General features: G+C 36.2%; 4 protein-coding genes across 13 annotated transcripts; 2 read left to right on the forward strand and 2 right to left on the reverse strand.

Moving 5' to 3' along the window:
• The first annotated feature begins 381 nt into the window (after positions 1-381).
• LOC104721532 (homeobox-leucine zipper protein ATHB-8) lies at positions 382-5,842 on the forward strand. Of its 5 annotated transcripts, none has more exons than XM_010439536.3 (18): positions 382-863; positions 1,358-1,581; positions 1,670-1,829; positions 1,938-2,038; positions 2,152-2,242; positions 2,321-2,416; positions 2,510-2,623; positions 2,731-2,814; positions 2,893-3,048; positions 3,207-3,281; positions 3,361-3,467; positions 3,552-3,747; positions 3,832-4,017; positions 4,107-4,187; positions 4,435-4,584; positions 4,662-5,072; positions 5,191-5,346; positions 5,457-5,842. In XM_010439536.3, exons 2-18 carry the CDS (start codon positions 1,379-1,381, stop codon positions 5,601-5,603), a joined length of 2,514 nt encoding a protein of 837 aa, XP_010437838.1. In that variant the 5' UTR covers positions 382-863; positions 1,358-1,378; the 3' UTR covers positions 5,604-5,842. The 5 variants fall into 5 exon arrangements, with proteins under 5 accessions (XP_010437838.1, XP_010437840.1, XP_010437839.1 ...); XM_010439538.3 differs by having other exon boundaries at positions 4,435-4,569; XM_010439537.3 differs by having other exon boundaries at positions 445-863; positions 1,935-2,038; positions 4,435-4,569.
• Positions 5,843-6,566: 724 nt separating this feature from the next.
• On the reverse strand, positions 6,567-7,350 carry LOC104721533 (lachrymatory-factor synthase-like). Its single transcript, XM_010439540.3, has one exon. It carries the CDS (start codon positions 7,187-7,189, stop codon positions 6,707-6,709), a length of 483 nt encoding a protein of 160 aa, XP_010437842.1. The 5' UTR covers positions 7,190-7,350; the 3' UTR covers positions 6,567-6,706.
• Positions 7,351-11,670: 4,320 nt separating this feature from the next.
• On the forward strand, positions 11,671-12,581 carry LOC104721534 (uncharacterized). The gene has a single exon (XM_010439541.3). The coding sequence runs from the start codon at positions 11,762-11,764 to the stop codon at positions 12,347-12,349; it is 588 nt and encodes a 195-aa protein (XP_010437843.1). The 5' UTR covers positions 11,671-11,761; the 3' UTR covers positions 12,350-12,581.
• A 2,157-nt stretch (positions 12,582-14,738) lies between these two features.
• On the reverse strand, positions 14,739-19,826 carry LOC104721536 (nuclear poly(A) polymerase 4). 6 transcript variants are annotated; one of them, XM_087473794.1, is made up of 14 exons: positions 19,569-19,826; positions 19,208-19,466; positions 19,044-19,121; positions 18,376-18,483; positions 18,161-18,223; positions 17,920-18,081; positions 17,502-17,615; positions 17,358-17,420; positions 16,946-17,275; positions 16,703-16,867; positions 15,631-16,563; positions 15,441-15,530; positions 14,972-15,048; positions 14,739-14,846 (listed from the first exon to the last, which is right to left on the reverse strand). In XM_087473794.1, the coding sequence occupies exons 2-14, from the start codon at positions 19,340-19,342 to the stop codon at positions 14,834-14,836; spliced, it is 2,331 nt and encodes a 776-aa protein (XP_087329920.1). In that variant the 5' UTR covers positions 19,343-19,466; positions 19,569-19,826; the 3' UTR covers positions 14,739-14,833. The 6 variants fall into 6 exon arrangements, 4 of the variants coding, with proteins under 4 accessions (XP_087329920.1, XP_087329919.1, XP_010437845.2 ...); XM_087473793.1 differs by having other exon boundaries at positions 14,739-14,882; XR_002034237.2 differs by having other exon boundaries at positions 14,972-15,168; positions 15,253-15,530; positions 19,208-19,785.
• Between the last annotated feature and the right edge of the window lie 81 nt (positions 19,827-19,907).

The raw sequence follows: 19,907 nt of genomic DNA on the forward strand, positions 1-19,907 counted from the left end.
TAAATTAGAAGCTGTGGAGAGAGTATAGATGCACATAACCTAAATATTATCCAATTCTGTATAGGAAAGATGTTGGGGCGGCGCCTCCTGCCACATACACGTTGGACTCGAAGAGCACAAGAAGTTCTAAATTTGTTATGGCCATGATAATTATGAATTTACCATACTGAAAATAATGGGAATAAGGTTTGGAATTCGATACTTGTTTTGTGTATATGATGTTGATGTGACGTATTTGAAAGGGAGGCCAAACGGAATGGCAGTAAAAGGAACAGAAACACTTCAAAATAGAGAAATGAAAAAGAAAAAAAAAAAAAAAAGGAAAAAGTGAGAAGTGGTGGTTGTCTGGTATTAAGGGTACTCACTTCTCTCTTTTTCAACACAGCCCGACACACATATCTTCTTTTATTTTTCATACACACATTTCTATTTAATTAGTTTCCTAAAACAAAAATTTATATATAAAAAAAAAGCCAACCCACCAATAAACTAAAGATTTTCTCTCTCTCTTCCCACTACAAATTCTTATTATATACAAGTTTCACAAATCTTGACTCTTCACGTTGTGGATCTATATAGAGAGATAAGTAAGAGAGAAGAAAGAGTAAGGAAGAAAGTGGATGAACTGTAGCAGAGTCTGAGGTTTGAATCTTTGTATTGTTCCCATTGAAGCATGCTTCACCGTTTTTTCCGAAGGAAGTTACTCCACTGAGAGAAATTAAAGAGGGACTTGGAACTTTGAGGGAGAGAGAAAGAAATTTCTCACATGAGTTTGTGAGTATTTTTACAGCAAGAACAAGAAACTTATATATCTTTCTTTGCTTCCAGAGATCATCAGCTTGATCAGAATCAAATATTCTACGGTATCTAATAATTCTCCTCCTCCTCCTCTCTCCCTGTCTTTTTTTTTCCTTAAAGAGAAAAAAGTTTGGTTTCTTAGGTTCCCATGGAATATGCAGAAGAAAGTTACAATTTTTTTACCTTCGTTGAAACTTTTTTAGGGTCTATTATTACTTCGCTCATACAAGATCATAAATAAGCTTTAATCTGCTTCACTTTCTATTTGTTTGTTAATCTCAAACAAGATCTATCTTTGATCTTTGAGATTTTTCAACATTTTGTTTTGGTATGTTTTTCAACATTTTTTTTGGTATGAAGATCTTTTTAAGATTTGATCAAGTGTAACGTTCATTAACTAATTATATTACATTTAATTTTACTACGAAAGATAAAAACACGGATCTTTTTGAGAATATCAAGAAAGCTAAGTTCTTTGAAATATACCAAAAGAAATCAATACTTCAAGAATTAATATTTTGGATTGTATTTAAAAAAATATTTTCTTTGGTAAATAAAGGAACAAATAGAGAGATCAAAGATGGGAGGCGGAAGCAATAATAGTCACAATATCGACAACGGGAAGTACGTTAGGTACACTCCTGAACAAGTGGAAGCTCTAGAGAGACTCTACAATGACTGTCCTAAACCGAGCTCTATGCGCCGCCAACAACTAATCCGCGAATGTCCTATCCTTTCCAACATCGAACCTAAACAGATCAAAGTCTGGTTCCAGAACCGCAGGTTCATATATCTTCTTAATTTCTCATCATTGCACCCAAGAAACATTCTAGCTAGTTTGCTGACTCTTGGTGTTGCGAGTATTATACAGGTGTAGAGAGAAACAGCGGAAAGAGGCGTCGCGACTTCAAGCCGTGAATCGGAAGCTAACGGCAATGAACAAGCTTTTGATGGAAGAGAATGACCGTTTGCAAAAGCAAGTGTCTCACTTGGTTTACGAGAACAGCTATTTTCGCCAACATCCTCAAAACGTACACATATTATTTTATCTTTGATTCATTCACATAAATTACTTGACATATAAGTTAAGGAATTGATCGTCTCTCTCCGTTTTTTTTTTGTAATTGTGGGAATAGCAGGGGAACTTGGCCACCACTGATACGAGCTGCGAGTCAGTGGTGACGAGTGGTCAGCACCACTTGACCCCCCAACATCAGCCCCGGGATGCTAGCCCTGCTGGGTAAGTTAGAACCAACCATCTTTGGCTTTGAAATTACTTACTGCATACTACACCGCTCTATGATTAGTCAGTAATCATGTTTAAATCAACAAATCTCTTGTTTATTTCATCAGACTACTATCCATTGCCGATGAAACTTTAACAGAGTTCATTTCAAAGGCCACTGGAACCGCCGTGGAGTGGGTCCAAATGCATGGGATGAAGGTAATTCCCAAAAAGTCTAGCTATAGTCTTGTTACTTTATCATCTTTATTTCTTTACTGACTAGTGTTTCATCTGCAGCCTGGTCCGGATTCCATAGGAATCGTTGCTATTTCTCACGGATGCACGGGAATCGCAGCCCGTGCTTGCGGCCTAGTGGGTCTTGATCCCACTAGAGTAAGTATTCTCACTTCTTTCTCATAGTTACATCCACATAAATTCAACCAAAAACATATAAATCACAATTCTGTTTTTTTGTTTGTCCTACAGGTCGCTGAGATACTAAAGGATAAGCCTTGTTGGTCGCGTGATTGCAGATCACTAGATATAGTTAACGTCCTCTCCACTGCAAATGGTGGAACCCTCGAACTAATCTACATGCAGGTATTGTGATCAAGAACCCTAAAACTGATGCTATCTTCAGCACAACAAACCAAATAATATCTAATCACAAAGAAACTAAGTTTTCCTCTTTTTCTCTCTTATGAAAGCTCTATGCGCCAACAACATTGGCACCCGCTCGTGACTTCTGGATGCTACGTTACACATCTGTAATGGAAGACGGGAGCCTTGTGGTAATTATTCTCATAACATCGATATTTTGTTTCTCTTTGGATCAATCGATGATACTAAATAAAATAAAAAAATTGCAGATATGCGAACGGTCGTTGAACAATACACAAAATGGACCAAGTATGCCTCCATCTCCTCATTTCGTTAGGGCAGAGATTTTACCAAGTGGTTACCTCATTAGACCTTGCGAAGGAGGTGGATCCATTCTTCACATTGTTGATCATTTCGATCTTGAGGCAAGCTTTTACCAACTTATTAAAATGTCTTACTTCTTACACAAGAAACCTAGTTCTTGGTCTGAAAGTTCCTTTGTTTCCACATTTCATTCTTCATTTTTGGTCATTATTATATAAGTTTAGTAATATTTAATAAACTTGGTTGAAATCTTTTGTAGCCATGGAGTGTGCCAGAAGTTCTTCGTTCTCTCTATGAGTCCTCCACGTTACTCGCCCAAAGAACTACCATGGCCGTAAGATCCTAATTAAGACAGATTGGTTTTTCCCTGTCTTTGGAAAAAACAGTGTGTAAATATGTTATTGTGTTTGCAGGCTCTTCGCTATTTGAGGGAAATATCTCAAGAGATTTCACAACCTAACGTGACCGGATGGGGAAGAAGGCCAGCGGCTCTTAGAGCACTTAGCCAAAGACTCAGCAAGTAAGTAAAAGCTTCTCACACTTCAAAAACACTTTTAAAATACACATGTTTTCTAAAACCTATAATTGTTTCTTATAATGTCAGAGGATTCAACGAAGCAGTTAACGGGTTTAGCGATGAAGGATGGTCGATGCTAGAGAGTGATGGCATCGATGATGTCACTCTTCTTGTGAACTCCTCTCCCACAAAGATGATGATGACATCAAGTCTCCCATTTTCCAATGGCTTCACTTCTATGCCTAGCGCGGTTCTATGTGCCAAAGCTTCAATGTTATTACAAGTAATTAAGCTCATCAAATCTCAAAGTTGAGATTCTCAATTTCCTCCCTTTCATCCGTCACTGAAAGTATTTTTGTGTGTGTAGAATGTTCCACCCTCGATTCTTCTGCGGTTCTTGAGGGAACATAGGCAAGAATGGGCAGACAATAGCATTGATGCTTATTCGGCTGCAGCCATCAAAGCAGGCCCTTGTAGCTTACCAATCCCTCGTCCAGGGAGCTTTGGCGGTCAAGTCATTCTTCCTCTAGCTCACACTATAGAGAATGAAGAGGTAAGAGAGATCCTCAAGATCATCACAACTTTTTTTACTTGGTGAAAAAAAAACTTGAATTTATGCCGTCTTTCTCTGTTTTTTTTTAGTTTATGGAAGTGATTAAGCTTGAAAGCTTGGGGCATTACCAAGAAGACATGATGATGCCTGCTGATATCTTCCTTCTACAAGTAAGACCTGATTTGTTACAAACTTGAATTAATTATGAGTTTTCGTTTGTGACTAAACAATATTTCACATCTTAAAAAAGAGAGAATATTTTTTTACAAATTCTTCATATATAAACAAGCGCTAGAAATTTGTTTCAATTTAAAGATGTACACTCAAAATAAACATGCAAAATAAATAATATCTAGCTCTCTCTTCTCTGCTTTTCATTTTATTGCAATTAATTAATTTTATGGTTTGGTGATATAGATGTGCAGTGGGGTGGATGAAAACGCAGTTGAATCATGCGCAGAGCTAATCTTTGCACCGATCGACGCCTCTTTCTCTGATGATGCCCCGATCATTCCTTCCGGATTCCGCATCATTCCTCTAGATTCCAAATCAGTACGTTTAGTTAATGTATATAACAATCTACTACAATCAATAACCTCTCAATCAAATCGAATAGTACTAATTATCGATCCGATTCTATATAGGAGGGGTTGAGTCCTAACCGAACCCTAGACTTAGCGTCGGCTCTAGACGTAGGGAGCAGAACAGCTGGTGATTCATGTGGAAGCAGAGGAAACACAAAGTCAGTGATGACCATAGCGTTTCAGCTAGCTTTTGAGATGCATATGCAAGAGAACGTAGCCTCAATGGCTAGACAATATGTGAGAAGTGTGATCGCGTCGGTCCAGCGTGTCGCACTTGCTCTCTCCCCTTCTTCTCACCAGCTAAGCGGCCTGCGTCCTCCACCAGCATCACCCGAAGCTCACACGCTTGCTCGCTGGATATCTCACTCCTATAGATGTTACCTTGGCGTTGATCTCCTTAAACCTCATGGAACTGATATTCTCAAGTCTCTTTGGCACCATCCTGACGCTGTCATGTGTTGTTCACTCAAGGTCACTTTCCTGCACTTTCTTCTTATTCGCATCGATCTCTCACTCACATACATAATATCATAAAGTTTTATGTTCATACGTACATAATATCTAACAAGGACTTGTTTGATCATTACAGGCCTTACCGCCGGTGTTCACGTTTGCGAACCAAGCTGGTTTAGACATGCTGGAGACGACGTTGGTGGCACTTCAGGATATCACTCTCGAGAAGATCTTCGACAACAACAACGGAAAGAAGACGATGTGCTCAGGCTTCCCTCAGATTATGCAACAGGTACGTTAAAAAGAGGTTTTGCATAATATATCATTAGCTCGAATTTGAAACGGTATTCCCTTGATAAAATCATAAATATGGTGTCGTAACTAATAATAATAAACTTTCAGGGGTTTATGTGTATGGATGGAGGAGTATGCATGTCGAGCATGGGAAGAGCAGTAACGTACGAGAAGGCTGTTGCATGGAAAGTGCTGAACGACGACGAAGAACCTCATTGTATCTGCTTCATGTTCCTCAACTGGTCTTTTATATGAATTTTATCTTCCAAGTTTTTCCTAATTATCAAAAATACACATAGTCCTTTTTCCAGAGATATATATATTATATATATATACTCTTTAACTCTTAGTTTAATTTGTATTTAGTTATCAATTTATCATCTCTAATTTTGAAAGAATTTTATTTAATTTTCTGGACTTTGCAACATTTTGTATTATTAACCTATTGGTTCCGTTTTTCTGGTTTGGAAAAGTCAATACTTTTTTCTTCTAAATTGGAATATTTGAATCAAATCAGATCTTCGTGTACAAAAGAAAAAAAAACATTATCGATATATTAGCAATAACAATGTTAAATTGACTCTGATTTGTAGACAAGTATTTAAAAAAAATCAAAATTTTAGAAAAAATCGAAAACATGTTCTTACAAACCTTCACGTAATCCTCTAAACACATTAATTGTTCATTTTCTTTACTTAGTGGTCAACCCCTGGAATTAAAATTGTTACTAAAAAAAGATAGATGGCCAAAAGTCAAATAGTGTCCAAATAAGCGGGTGAAATGATGTCAAACAAAAGAAGAGCAAAATCCAAATAAGCCCAACAAGGAAGAACACTGACGTATTGGCGATTTCCGCCACGTTACCGAAGAAGAATCCATTCCCGAGAGACTCATAAATTCTTAAAGCTAGTATTTTGATTCGTATAACGCTTATAGTTAATGCTCTCTGTTATTTCCAACAACTATTATAATTTTCATAAGAGAACAATTCTTCGTGGTTCATATCTTTTTAGAATATTTTTGTGGTTAATATTCTTTAGGAATACTTTTTTTTTTGGCCATTAAAGCTTATTTGCAAGCAAGAAAAGGATATTTAAGCTAAAATGTAATGGAATAGACTATTTAGTAGTATATACCAACACAAAAACGTAATGGACAATATTCTTTTACTCAGGTAGGTAGATAGACATTTTCTCTATTTAATGGAAAATGCTCAAATTCAGAAAAATGAAGTTCGATAGAATCATACGATGGACCAAGCCACAAGTAATTTTATTCAAGTTTCCTAACACGAAACCCACGCCATCTAGACTTACACGATAGGAAAACAAACGAATAATTAAAAAAAGAAGAAGATGTTACAGATTGAGTTCCATTTTCTTGGCCATATGTTGAAGGCAAAAGTCAACGTAAGATTCAAGATCTTCCTTCTTCCAACCATCAACAGGATCGGCCACAAACGACCACTCGATGCGAGACACTTGATCGTCACCGTCCTCGGGCATTACTCTGACCGTCGACACGTAAGATTTGAACCCCACGTTGTTCTCGAGAATCTCATAGCTTAAACACCGCCCGATGAGATCGATCTTGACCAGCCGCTCTTTAGCCCACTTTGTTGTTTCCTCGTCCTTGGTTTTGGTGGACGCGCAGTATCGGACCAGACCAGGCTCACCATCGGTTCCTTGGACTCGGTAACACGTGTCCAGTGCTGGGAACCACTCGTGGATGTTACAAAAGTCTGAGAAAACCGACCAGACCTTCTCAGCTGTGACGCCGTTGACTTGAGCTACGTGCTTGCCTTCCCACTTACACGACGCCGTTTCCGCTTCCGTTCCCATTTTGACCAACGAGCTTTTGCTTTCGGTGTTATCGAAGTTTGCTATTGGGAAGAAACCTATTTATACGCTCAAAGCAAGCAGGTGTGTATTTGACCGTTATTACAATTCTACCCTCGGTCCTCTCACAACACAACTCGCATCTTTGAGTTCTTTGACAGTTGTTGACGTGTAAGTTCAACTGATATATCTTTATCGCATTAATGGACAAAAGCAAATCTGTTCCTTTTATCTTTCTCTATATATAGGATTTGTCTATTTTTGTTATTATGACCAAAATTCATACTTCCTCTAAAATATTGGAAATAAACTTCTTTTTAGATATATTTCTCAATAATGGATAAGAGAATCATATTATGTACTAATTTTAATATGTTAACATATCAATTGTTTTGACTTTTTACTTATTCAAAACATCACATTTGTTATGAAATGGTAACATATACAGTAATTCTCTATTTAGCTTTCCATAATATCTTAATGTTAATAGCTAAAATTAATATTTAGTATATTTGTTAAGTAATGCCTCAATACTAAATAGTATATATATACTATTAACTTAATTATATTTATTTATTTTATCCCCCCCCCCCCCATAAAGTTTACATATGGACCTCCTCATGCCACTAGATTGATACTAGATTGCTTCTCCTCCCATTTTTTTTCAATGCCATTTATTTGTATACCAAAAAAGCTCTCTGACGAAACAAAATCGAGTCAAGAACTTGAATTGTTCTTGCTATCATGATCGCTTTTTTTTTTGCATGGGCATATGTATATACGCAATAAAAAAAATGTTGGGGCTGTCTTAACCTACTAGAACAGAGAAGTCTAAGAAACTGGCATAGCAAAACTTTGTATTAAAAGTTTGTAACTACCGCAATCGATCCCATACTTGAAAGAAATAATCAATTACCAATTACCAAGCGTCGGTAGCTCAATTGGTAAAGACTCTTTGGCAAAAGTTAGAGGTCGCCGGTTCGAGAAACGGCGCTTGGAAGGGGACCATATAAAATGCTCTGGTCTCTGGCACGAGGGGATGTACGGACCTAGACCCGGAAACTCTTATTTATTAAAAAAAAAAATCAATTCAAATATATATTTAACAAAAAAAGATTAAAAATAGAATCAATTCAAATATGGACCAAACGGATAAATCAAATCCAGTGGATCGAAAATATAACCAACATTTAGAAACCAACAAACTACAACCCAATACATACAAGCCCAAAGACAAAGTATGGTTCAAGTTCTTTTTCAAACCCAGAACGCAACCCAATTAAATGAAAAGTCAATATAGCCTTTCTCTATCTCTTATGAAAGTCAATATAATTTTTATCACTCTCTCGCATATTCTCTACATATAAGATGATGACCCTAGAAATGCAAGTGCACGTAAACTATGGATATCAAATTTTTCGGAAAGGATCGGATCAATATATCAAATATTGTTTTGCCCCTAGTATAAACCTGAAGTTTCCAACAATTTTGAGTTCTTGTATTTTTTTTTTGGGGTGGTTATTGGTTACATATAACTGATAAGGAACTAATTGTCTCAACAACTGAACGTTACAGTCAGTAATTCATGTCTATAGTATTTTTTTCATGCGAGCGATAAGAAAAAAACTATTTTAGTTTGTTGCACACCACTAAATTAAAAGTAAACTGTGTATATTATATTGTGATTTGTATTTCTTTCCAAACCAAAACTTTTCAAACCCACTATCCGACACTGGCAAAGATATTCCACTAAAATAGAAATTAACGAGCCATTTAAATTATACTACTAACAAAGTAGGGATCCTATATCGTTTTAGTCATCATTAGCTAACCCAGAGTCTACAGCAACCGTACGAATATATAAACACAAAGTGAAATTATTACCAATCTTTTTGTTAGTTAAAATATGAAAGGATAATGTTGGCCACGGGAAGTGCTTCTGGAATCTGGATCATTCAATTCAATAAATTTGCGTATTATCCGGTGTGCATTTGTACTCACCAACCGCTGATTATGTGTTTACTTGTATTATTTAACCTTTTTTTGTATTGTTTTTTCTTTGGGTTATATGCATAGTAATTAAATCGATCGATGATCATGAGAATTATGAGGTTCACGGGAGAAAAAGTAAACTGATGGAAATGGAATCAACCAAAATAAGAGGGGCTGTGACATTATAAAATAGTATTAGAATCAAGCACAGTCCGTAGATCTCGAATCCTAATTTACAGGCTTGCTAAAAATGAATTCAACACCGCCACCACTATTTTAATGTGTAAAGATGTTCTGACTACCAAATTCAAAGTTAAGTATTAGGTTTTCACTTTGAAGTATATATACAACTGATCTCTAGTTAAGATATTTATATGACCTTTTTCAAACACCACCAAACATGCCGACCCCTTATTTAATCCATATATTGGTGAAAGTAATGTAAATAGAGGCATTACCAATTGAAATATCTAGACCTATTATACCAAACTTCTCAAGACTAGATTGATAATTTTTAAGCATAATTCCTAAAACATCTTGATGCTATATTGGTTATGGCTTTCAGAGCACATATATCGAACTCTCCTAAAATACAACAATTTTTCTTCTTTTTAGTTTTGTTTCAGCCAAAACCACAACGACACTAGCTATGAGGTGGAGAACTTAAATCGTATACAAAAGCTAGTTGCAAGTAGATATTATATAGCAAGGTAAAATATCATTTATCTATATAAGATATTGTTAATTAAGGCTTGCTTGAGAAGGTGTCAAATTGGAAAATGTAAAAAGTTTCTCTTAATCACTTTGTGTTTTTTTTCCATTACCGTAGGACCCATTTTCTTTCCTTTGCATACATCCATCATTGTCCTCAAACCCTATCAAATTGCATAAACCTTAAAAATACATTATTTTATATAGAAAAGAAGGAGAAATTGCAATAACTAATCATGATATTTTTTTGTGCAAATTATTAAGCACTCATTGCTCAACACAATGCCTGAATATTTACAATATCTAGGCCTAATTTAGGTCGGATAATGCGAAATTTTATATCTCCAGCTCATTGACACTTCTTCGAGGTGTAATGATTATCTCGTTATTATATCAAAAATGATGATAGGTTAACAGTGCTCCGAACAAGTAATTTCATGGGAAAGTGAAAAGAAGCCAAAAAGTTACATTATTAACTTTACGTGAGGGTTTATTGGCAAGTAACAAAGAGTCAATCAAATGACACTTTTACATAACTAACAAATCCAGTCAGGTAAAAATGTCATTATTATTATTCATCTGTTAAATGGGAGAATTACAGTACAATACTGGAATTTTGCAATTTTGGTAATTATATATTTCTAGAAGTTCATCAATAAGACAAATAGTTGAGTTCTCCAACCCACGGGGTATTTATAAGTCACCTATATTTTTCAAAAAATTTATCGTATGAAAATATCCCAAAATTTATGTTATTATATGCCAGCGTCGACCGTCGAAGTATCTATACGAAACTTGGGAGGAGGCCGAGACATCCAAGTTTGGAAGAAAACAGTTCATGATTTTCTTTTCCATAAAGAATATTAATTAAATTAATGTCGATAAGATTTTAACTCTTTCGATAAAGCAATCAAAATCAACTTTTCTGATTAAAAACTAAACAATATATGGCCAATGGATCCCTACCCGTATTACACTTTTTGCATATGCGAACAACTTAGAGAGAGAGTAATACAATTACATAACCATTTTTTTTAAGTTAGTTCAATATATCTCTCCTTTCTTTTCTTTATTTTTTTTTCTAACCTGACAAAGAAATGTAAATAAAGTAAAGACATCGAAAAAGAAAAGGTGTCCAAATATTAAAATCCATAAAAGACAGACACGGTTCAAATAAAATTTGTACTATAATGCAGCTGTTATCATTACACTATTTAAATATTGTTTAACTTTAAAATGTTAAAAGAAATTTCCCCTACTAATCGAGTCGCTTTTGTTGATGGTTAGATCAATTTTCAGTATACGATATATTTGCTACAATGTTCCAACACGTGATTTACGAGGAATTAGTTATACTATATATGAATTCGTTTATTTACACCACAGGCGAAAAACATACTATATATTTCTTATTTACAATTTGCATTGCATATATTTTGCCAACTTTAATTTTAAAAATCGTCTTCTAGCAAAGAAGCTCTAACATATCAATGCTATCAAACTGTAGTTCCTTGAAAATGTTATAACCACAAACCTAAAACGAAATAATACATGGACTTATATCTATCCTCACTTAAATAGTTTGAAACTACGATAAGATCATGAATATTGACTTAATGGGGAGACTAAAACTGGAGTCTCTTTGGTAAAAAAATTGAGAATGTTTTTTTAACGGTTGAGATAAACCTTTTGGACCCATCGACTTCTTTTTTCCTATTAATTTTACCATTACTCTCATAGCGGAATAAATATAATGTTTCCGTTATATAAAGACTAGCTATCATCAGTTTCTTCATTAATCCCACTTTATTCTCTTTAAATCCAATCTCTCTCCAACCCCTAAGCCAAACCCTCTCTCACAAAAACGCACATATGCAAACACTCGACACGATGGAGGTTTGTTCAACTGTGACGACGAAGAAGCTCTCGAGCCTGGCGAAGCTAATCCACTTCACCATCCAGAAGGTTTCAGACGCCTCACGTCACAAACTCCTAACCACCCTCGATCCACGGCTACTCGCGAAACGTGGCAAGATCCTACGCAAATCCTTAAACGACGCTGTTTCAACCTCCCACTCCCGTATCACTTGCCGTCAAGACGTCCGGTCATCGTACATCTCCCCTGTCCCTATCCAGCTTGACTACGAGTTCAGCTGCAGCAGCACCCCGCCGAGACGTTCTTACGCCACCACCGTCACCAAAGGAAGACGTAGCAACGGGTCTCACAACAAACCGCTCATCAACAAGCGCCAACGCCAAGCGTATATACGGTACAACACACTCCCCAAGGTTCGTGACTCCATCTGGGACCGACACGTGACGTCGGCCGTGTTTCCGGACGTAGCTAGCAGCACAGGTACGATGGAAAGCTGCCACGTGGACAGAGCTGCGGAGGAGTTTATACAGAGGTTCTATAGACAGCTGAGGTTGCAGAAGTGGATGATGGCTCAGGAGGTTTAATTCATCAGAGCGTTACTTTCCGTTTTACAAAAATATCAAAAAACATAGTATAATAATTATTAATATAGGTAACTTTCGTAGTCATGTTTTGACTTTCTAATTTTTCCTTGGAGTAGTAGTATATACAGTATAAATATCCTAGTTTTCAAGGTTTTTATTTTTCCTTTTGTGTAATCCATGATCGTGTTTCGGATCTGCTTGGATAAAATTGTAGGAAAATCAATCTTCAATATGAGTTAGGGCGTATATATATTATATATATATATATCTATTTTATCATATGTTAATCATGAATGCAAGATTACTTGCCTCGAAGGCTCTAACTAATTAATGACTATTAACGTTAGAGAAGTGACTATCAAAAATTAATTAAAATTACTGGCTCAAAACACATGACCTAAATTGATTGACCCTGTTTTGGCAATCTAACGTATACGTGCGTGCGATTGTATTCATATTATGTATATATATGCGTTGTTGTTGTATATATACTAATAATATTATCTTTGTCGTTTAATGCTCTGGCTGTTTATGAAACGACAAAATCTGAAAGTCTATAATGCCTAATGTGTTTGAAACACATAACATATATAATATAACCATAGTTATAATCTACTTATCAAATAAATTATACTTCGATTGCATTGGAAATACGGCAAAGATGGAATATAACATTTATTATATCTGGTAAGACCAATTGTCCTCTTTTAAAAATCTCCGCACGCCCGGTAAAATCGCTAGATCCACTCTTTCCGCCTTGATTAATGACTAATTCCCGCCTAGCATCAATTATCCGATTATGTTTGTCTAATCCGATTATTTTCCGATTAATTTTGTGTATACCGATTATTTTTAGAACTAAATATAAATTTGACATATATATTTTTGTTATTTCAATATTTAAATTAAGAGTTTATGATGTTTTACAATAACTAATGTATAAGCTTTTAATAAAAATCATAATTTTAAAGACAATACTATAGTTTTATATATTTTATTTAACATAAACAGAATTATATATATATTTAGTACAATATATTTTAATTTTATTACTAATTTAATAAAATAACCCTCAAACTAGTCTCCGATTAATCCTCATTTAATCTCCGATTTTCTTGCTAGGCGCTAGGCCCACTCCAAACCGTCCGACTAGCGTCTAGCGATTTCTGAAACAGGGATTGTAACTAGCTAGGTAGATTGGTAGTCGAACAAGTCAAAAGTTTCCGTAAAAGCTTTATCCAATTCCAAATATGTAGGCAAAGACGAAGACGAAGTATAGCATCTCTCCACCAAATCCCACTAAAAATCTAGAGGGTTTGGAACTTAGAACTCTAAATTTTTGTCCTATCATATAAGACACAAAGAAAGAAATTAAGAATAAATAAAAGACGTTGATGCGATTATTTAAGAACGAATGTATGATTCTTTTTTTTGTTTGTTAGTTAAATTACCTTATGATGCGATTAGATAAGAATAAATTTACGCATGCAGTAGCATATATTTGGAATATCCAATAAAAATAATATTTTCGCTTTTGCACATAATGAGGCTTTCATAAGATTCTATTTTTCAAATTTTCGTTTTTACTCGAAGATACTAAGTACTACATTAAGCTATCAACTATCATTGTTGTGTAGTGATATCAGTATATCACTACGGAGAAGCTTTATCTGTTAACAGTGAATATGGTAATGTGCGTAAAATCCTTTTTTTTTTTTTTTTGAGTTTTACTCTTATAAATCTTTGGGCAAATGGTATTCTAGATAAGTCCACAAAACAAGACTTATCTCCAACTGTCCAACATAAAATTGTTTTGTCTTAGTAGAAACTCGAACCATTCTAGTACAGAGCTAAATCCATGTACGAGATTGACATTCTATTGATCTGCAGATCAGACACATTTAAAGTTTAAATACTTTCTTTTCTTGGTTCAGCCACCAATTATCCAAATACAGCGACTGCACGTCCAAACGCAGATTACACATTTAATTGACAGCAGAACTCCAAAAAAAAGAGACACGGAGGCATAGATCTTATATACATCCACCACAAAATAAATAGGAAACACAACGATTCAAGGACCAGAGTCTGAAGCAACCGAATACAATTAAGAAAAAAAAAAAAAAAAAAAAGAGAAAAAAATTTCACCATCCCCACATTATATAAGTCACTTCCTTCTAGTTGAGTGATTATCCCACCTCATGACGCATATTGGCCGTCAAAGCTCTCACTCAAAATACCACCATCAAAACAAAAACCATCCTTCTGCTTGTACCTTCTCTTCTCTCTTGATTTCTTTTTTACTTATATATTTTCTTTTTTTTTTTGGATTTTTTTTTTCATATTTCTTTTAAACTTTTTTTTTGTCTTTTTTTTTTCTTTTTCTTATTTCATATTAAATTCACTTACCAAAAGGTTTCTGACTGTCGTCTGTCCACCGCTACAACTTGAGTTGATATTCCCGTTTCTTGATGAGACTGGTTATCACGTCAATAGCCTAGAGGACGTTCACACAGTGGACTTTAAGCTTAACCTGCTTGTGCTATAACAGTACCAATGAAACCAAAAAAAACAACAACAATAATAACATAAAGAAATCATGACTTTGCATAGCACACATGCCTTATCTGTGACTTCTGCAGAGATTCTGACCTAGCTCTGTCTTCTGGTTTCTCCATCCCGCTGACCAAAGAGTTTGACTAAGACAAAACAAGATTACGAGCAACAACATAAGTTAGTTGTATTTCTTACAAGACACAAGGAAAGAAAGAAAAGTCTATTCAATAAGTTTCAAGCGGAGTTGCTTTGCAGTGCAGGACCTGCCAACCAATATATATACACTAGTTAGGCGGTATGCAGCAGAAACCACACAAGGCAAGTGAAAACACAGCAGGAATATTGACCTCAGAGGTAGTACTGCTTTGGATATATGGACTACCATCTAAATTTCAAACTAGCTCCATCCTATGTTTCTTGACACTATGGAACCAGTATGAGATTCGATGTAGTGTGCAGTTGATTTTTTAACCACCTAGACGATTTTTTCAAAAGAAAAAAATTTATGCCAGCAACTGTAAATTAGCTTAATAACCTGAAGGTCTTCTGACATGCCACTTTGAGGGTACAAACTATCCTTTCCAACAAAAGGAGGATCTGAATTCGCAGCAGGAAACCCGAAACCCTGTAAAAACCCATTATCAATAGCGACATGATGAAGAAATTATTGCCAATTTTTTTAACAACTCACCAGAACCGTCATACATAAAAAAAAAAACACTCACCTCATAATTCTGCCCGCAGGATCTGCTCTGCTGAACACTATCAGCAATTTGTCCAGTTGTACTCGTCCCACTAAATATCTTTGATTCTCTCTCAACTTCATCGACTAAACCTCTCTTCCTATCAAGAAGACTTGGAAGAAGTTGAGAGTTGGTACCACTGATTGATACAGACTTCAAGTCACTATCTAAATTTTCTTCCTGTACGCTTCCAAGTGCTACCATATCACTAGAGTCAGGTGTCACGCACTTTCCCAAAGGCTCAGCTGGATCAGAGCATTCTTGAACTAGAGGCGTACTATGTAGTTCCAAAACTTGCCCGCTACCAGAGATGCACTTATTTCGAGAAAAGTTAGTTAGTTCAGTACTCTCAGTGTTCAAATTTTCAGCCTCTATTTCCTCACCAGGGGGCCTTCTAAGGTTGCAAATAGGAGGAGTACAACCAGTAGTGATAGCACTATTTTCAGGTGAGACTATGTCTAGACTCTGTGGACTAAGCGATGCACGCTTCTCAGGTTTCTCTGGTCTCGTATCCATCATTTCATTATCATTCTTTCTCTTAGCATTCCTCTCTACCACAGAGCCGGTATGAGAAACGGTGCCATCTTCACCAGATTTTCCACCCTGTTGATTTTGGTGCCTGGACTGCCGAGGCCTTCGATATCCATTTGGGAAAACAAAAGGTGGAAGCTGTCGTCTACGAACATGAGAAACGAACACATCCATCCCAGGTTTCCAGAACACATACATGTTTACTTCTTGTCTGAACTCATCGACCGTACCACGTATATCAAACTGTTGACATTCTTGACCACCAACTCCCTCTGCCCTCTGCAAACCCATGAAAAAGGCACAATGCAGAAACTGCCTAGCCGTGTCTACATACTCATTTGGTTGGGGATGACACATTAACATCCCATTAGTGTCTCTTTCTATCTGCATTATTGAATGAACAGAAACGAAATTGAAAACCATTTAATATGTTCTTTTATTTTCAACAAAAAGAAATATGAATAAAACACTGAAGAGACACCAGGTTTATTGCTGTAAAATCAAATAAACAGAGGCAATAAACCTTTAAGGTCAGCTGTCTGAACCGCGATTCCACCCAACCCTTCCAAGCCAACAAATCTTCTACCTCTGCAGCCACTATATCAACCTGAAGGTAGTTTTTATATGCCTCGAAAAACATATATTGTTCAAATAGAGAGCTCCAATGCTGTTTATTTAATTCGATCTCCTGCATTAAAAGTCATGATTAAGTACAGGATCCTGAATGTATGGTTGAGAAAACAAGACAATTTTTTTGCTTTCTTACCTGCAAGATTGAGTTACCAAACTGGAACTGCTCTGTCATAACGCGAAGAGTGCTCTGAGAGACATTGTAACTAGAATTCATGCATGGGTAAGCTGGAGTTATTATTGGCATGAGGTGATAGCGGTCTCGATGATTTTTTCGAGGGTCCCAGACAGGAAATCCAAGCTCATCCTCTTCTATTGCACAAAGCATGACTGGGTTCGGCCACCGCCATTGAGTATATACTCTGAAAAAACGAGAAACTAGCATACTAGGAATTGCATTTGGATAGAGCTGGCACACACGAGCAACCAAAAGTGCCCAGTTTACACCGCCAAGAAATCCAGTCACCTGCCCAGCATGTGAAACATGAAAAGAGCTCTGACATGGAAAATTTTCAATAACTACAATATGTGGAAAGTTAAGATCTTACATTTGAATATACGCCACGCTTTTTAGCCCAGTACTTCAGGCATCTTAATGTAGTCCGGAAGTGCTACAATTGCACAAATGATAAGAGAATGCAACCAAAGTTCATTAATAAATTAACATAATGCCTGGCCTACTGCAAGTGTACCTCAAAATTTGGAACGAGTTTAAGAATCTGATCAGCAACTCTACAACCATTAAGACTTCGAACGGTTGGCTCATCAACATCACACAGCACAGTCGAGCTGGAGATATCCAGATCCTGTTGATAAATCAAATCCACGAAAAACAAGAGTTTCGATTCAGCAAGAAATGGTAAACTACCATGGCCGCTCTTGTGACTAAAACAAAAATAGCCCACAAACTTATCAGCTCTATCTCAAGCCAGAAAAAAGTAAAACAAATTTCTCTATATATTAAGTCATGTAGGAATAGTAGTCCACTATCTGCTGCCATCAACATGCAAACAAGCCCAACAATGTAACATATAGTGAACAAGATATTATAAAGTTATGATTCACACCCCTACAACAGAAAAACATAGATTAAATTTACAGATAAATTACCTGTGGCACAACTAAAAGTGATATGCTAGCATAGAGTAGATCAATCGGTATTCCTTGAAACTTAAATTTCATGACTGGAACGTGGGCGTCAGGAACAGGATGAAGCTCAGTCACTTCTTCCATCTCAGCCAATATGTCATGCAAGATAATGAAGAAATCCTCCTGTAAAAGTGAGCGTTAAGAAGTAAGAACTAAGAAAAACAAAAAAAATTGAATCAATAAAGGTAATAGCAAGAGTCACCTCCCGATTAACATAAGATGGCCCAACGCACAGAGTATCAATGTCAGCCCCGGGCCCATGTACCTGCAAGTGAACAAATTGTAGTTTGTTCAGCCTCACAGACTAGGATTGCATTCAGAGACCAAAAACAGAATCAAGAGTAAACCATAATTATAGATCCAAAAGTACTGTAGCATCTTTAGCTTCAAGATAAAAGCAAGGCATGTAGCACTTACGCCAAGCCGGTAGGATCCAAAGGTGAAAATGACAGCATTTGCATCCTCTACCATCTGGTCTGTATATCCTCTTTGCTGCGTTAACTGTTTCACCCAGTGCTTCACAATCTAAAAACAAGTGTGAGTAGAAAAATGTGAGAGGAAGGAACAAAAAGCATAATGAACAGCATGTGAATAAAACTTAAAAGTTAAAACAATCTAAGACCAAGTTTATTACATATTGAACTATGAAGTAAGCTAACACCAATACCCACAACCAGATCATACATGAGTAGGACGCAATACAGTGAAGCCAAAACGACAATTTCTTTAAAAAAAAAAAAAAATTCAAAAGACAATTGTTGTTTATTACATATTGAACTATGAAGTAATCTAACCCCAATACCCACAACCAGATCATACATGAGTAGGACGCAATAGAGAGAAGCCAAAACGCCAATTTCTTTTTTTTTAAAAACAAAATTTTCAATGGACAATTGTTGTTTATTACATATTGAACTATGAAGTAAGCTAACCCCAATACCCACAACCAGATCATACACGAGTAAGACGCTAAACAGTGAAGCCTAAACGACAATTTCCTTTAAAAAAAACAAAATTTTCAATAGACAATTGTTGTTGATGTCGAAAACCCAATTAGTACAAGAAGACTTTAGTGAGGGAGTAACCTGATCAATGCGCGCCAGAACTTCCTCTCTACGCATGGTATCCTCCTCGCTCTCATAGAGTCCCTCGTCAACCAAGTACTATTAGGGTAAACATGGAATCCTTAAAAACAGTCGAATAAGATGAATGGTGAAACAAATTAAAAAAAAAAAACAAAGCTTTTTACCTTCTCCAGCTCCACATTACGTTTGATATCCGTAGAGGAAGGACCAGCAAGCGAGAGCGGCTTCGTAATTCCATAGCTTTTAGGAGAATTAAGAGGCGGCAACGAACCACCTAAACTTTGAGTACCCACCATCATAACACGATTGAAAAATCCTAGGCGATCCAAGCCAAAGAGAAGCACGAATACATCTCTCGCTTTCACACGCTAGGGAGATCGGATCAGAAGCCTCCTCGGTTGAAGATGAAGATGAAATCGAAACCTAGCCAGGGAAAAAGAGCGAGTAGATTACGGGGAAATTGAAGAAGGAGAAGGAAACCAATTAAAAAAAAAAAAAAAAAAAAAAAAAGAGGAAATCGGAAACCCTAAATCGATGGAAGGGGAAAGAGAGACTACGGGTGTCAAAAAAAAGTCAAAGAAGAAGAAGGAGAAGAAGAAGAATCTGAAAGAGGGTTATATAAATCGATGGACTAGGGAACAGAGAGAAGGAAAGAGAGAGAGATGGATCGAGAAGAAGAAGGGGGCATGAGGGAAGGAGGAAGATGGAGAGAGAGAGAGAGACAAAGGTTGGGGGAAGATATATAAATTAGTAAGGTACAAAGGAAAATTCCATTTTATAAATAATTAAAAATTTTAAATATTGAGATTATTAGTGGAGAGGTTACTCGCTAATTAATGTTTTGTATGATTATTTCACGGAGGA

The sequence above is a fragment of the Camelina sativa genome, chromosome 11 (assembly GCF_030686135.1).
Source record: "Camelina sativa cultivar CO46 ecotype springtype chromosome 11, ASM3068613v1".
NCBI classification, from domain to species: domain Eukaryota; kingdom Viridiplantae; phylum Streptophyta; class Magnoliopsida; order Brassicales; family Brassicaceae; genus Camelina; species Camelina sativa.

What these genes read in the sequence shown, in the direction of transcription:
- LOC104721532 (XM_087474600.1), top strand. Translation starts at nt 1,379, where the DNA reads ATGGGAGGCGGAAGCAATAATAGTCACAATATCGACAACGGGAAGTAC. An exon ending in CCCAAAGAACTACCATGGCC is followed by an intron (nt 3,282 to 3,360) that starts GTAAGATCCTAA and finishes TTGTGTTTGCAG; the next exon opens with GCTCTTCGCTATTTGAGGGA. An exon ending in ACACTATAGAGAATGAAGAG is followed by an intron (nt 4,018 to 4,106) that starts GTAAGAGAGATC and finishes GTTTTTTTTTAG; the next exon opens with TTTATGGAAGTGATTAAGCT.
- LOC104721533 (XM_010439540.3), bottom strand. Translation starts at nt 7,189, where the DNA reads ATGGGAACGGAAGCGGAAACGGCGTCGTGTAAGTGGGAAGGCAAGCAC.
- LOC104721534 (XM_010439541.3), top strand. Translation starts at nt 11,762, where the DNA reads ATGCAAACACTCGACACGATGGAGGTTTGTTCAACTGTGACGACGAAG.
- LOC104721536 (XM_087473793.1), bottom strand. Translation starts at nt 19,342, where the DNA reads ATGATGGTGGGTACTCAAAGTTTAGGTGGTTCGTTGCCGCCTCTTAAT. An exon ending in TTCTGGCGCGCATTGATCAG is followed by an intron (nt 18,484 to 19,043) that starts GTTACTCCCTCA and finishes ACTTGTTTTTAG; the next exon opens with ATTGTGAAGCACTGGGTGAA. An exon ending in TTGGATCCTACCGGCTTGGC is followed by an intron (nt 18,224 to 18,375) that starts GTAAGTGCTACA and finishes GTTCACTTGCAG; the next exon opens with GTACATGGGCCCGGGGCTGA.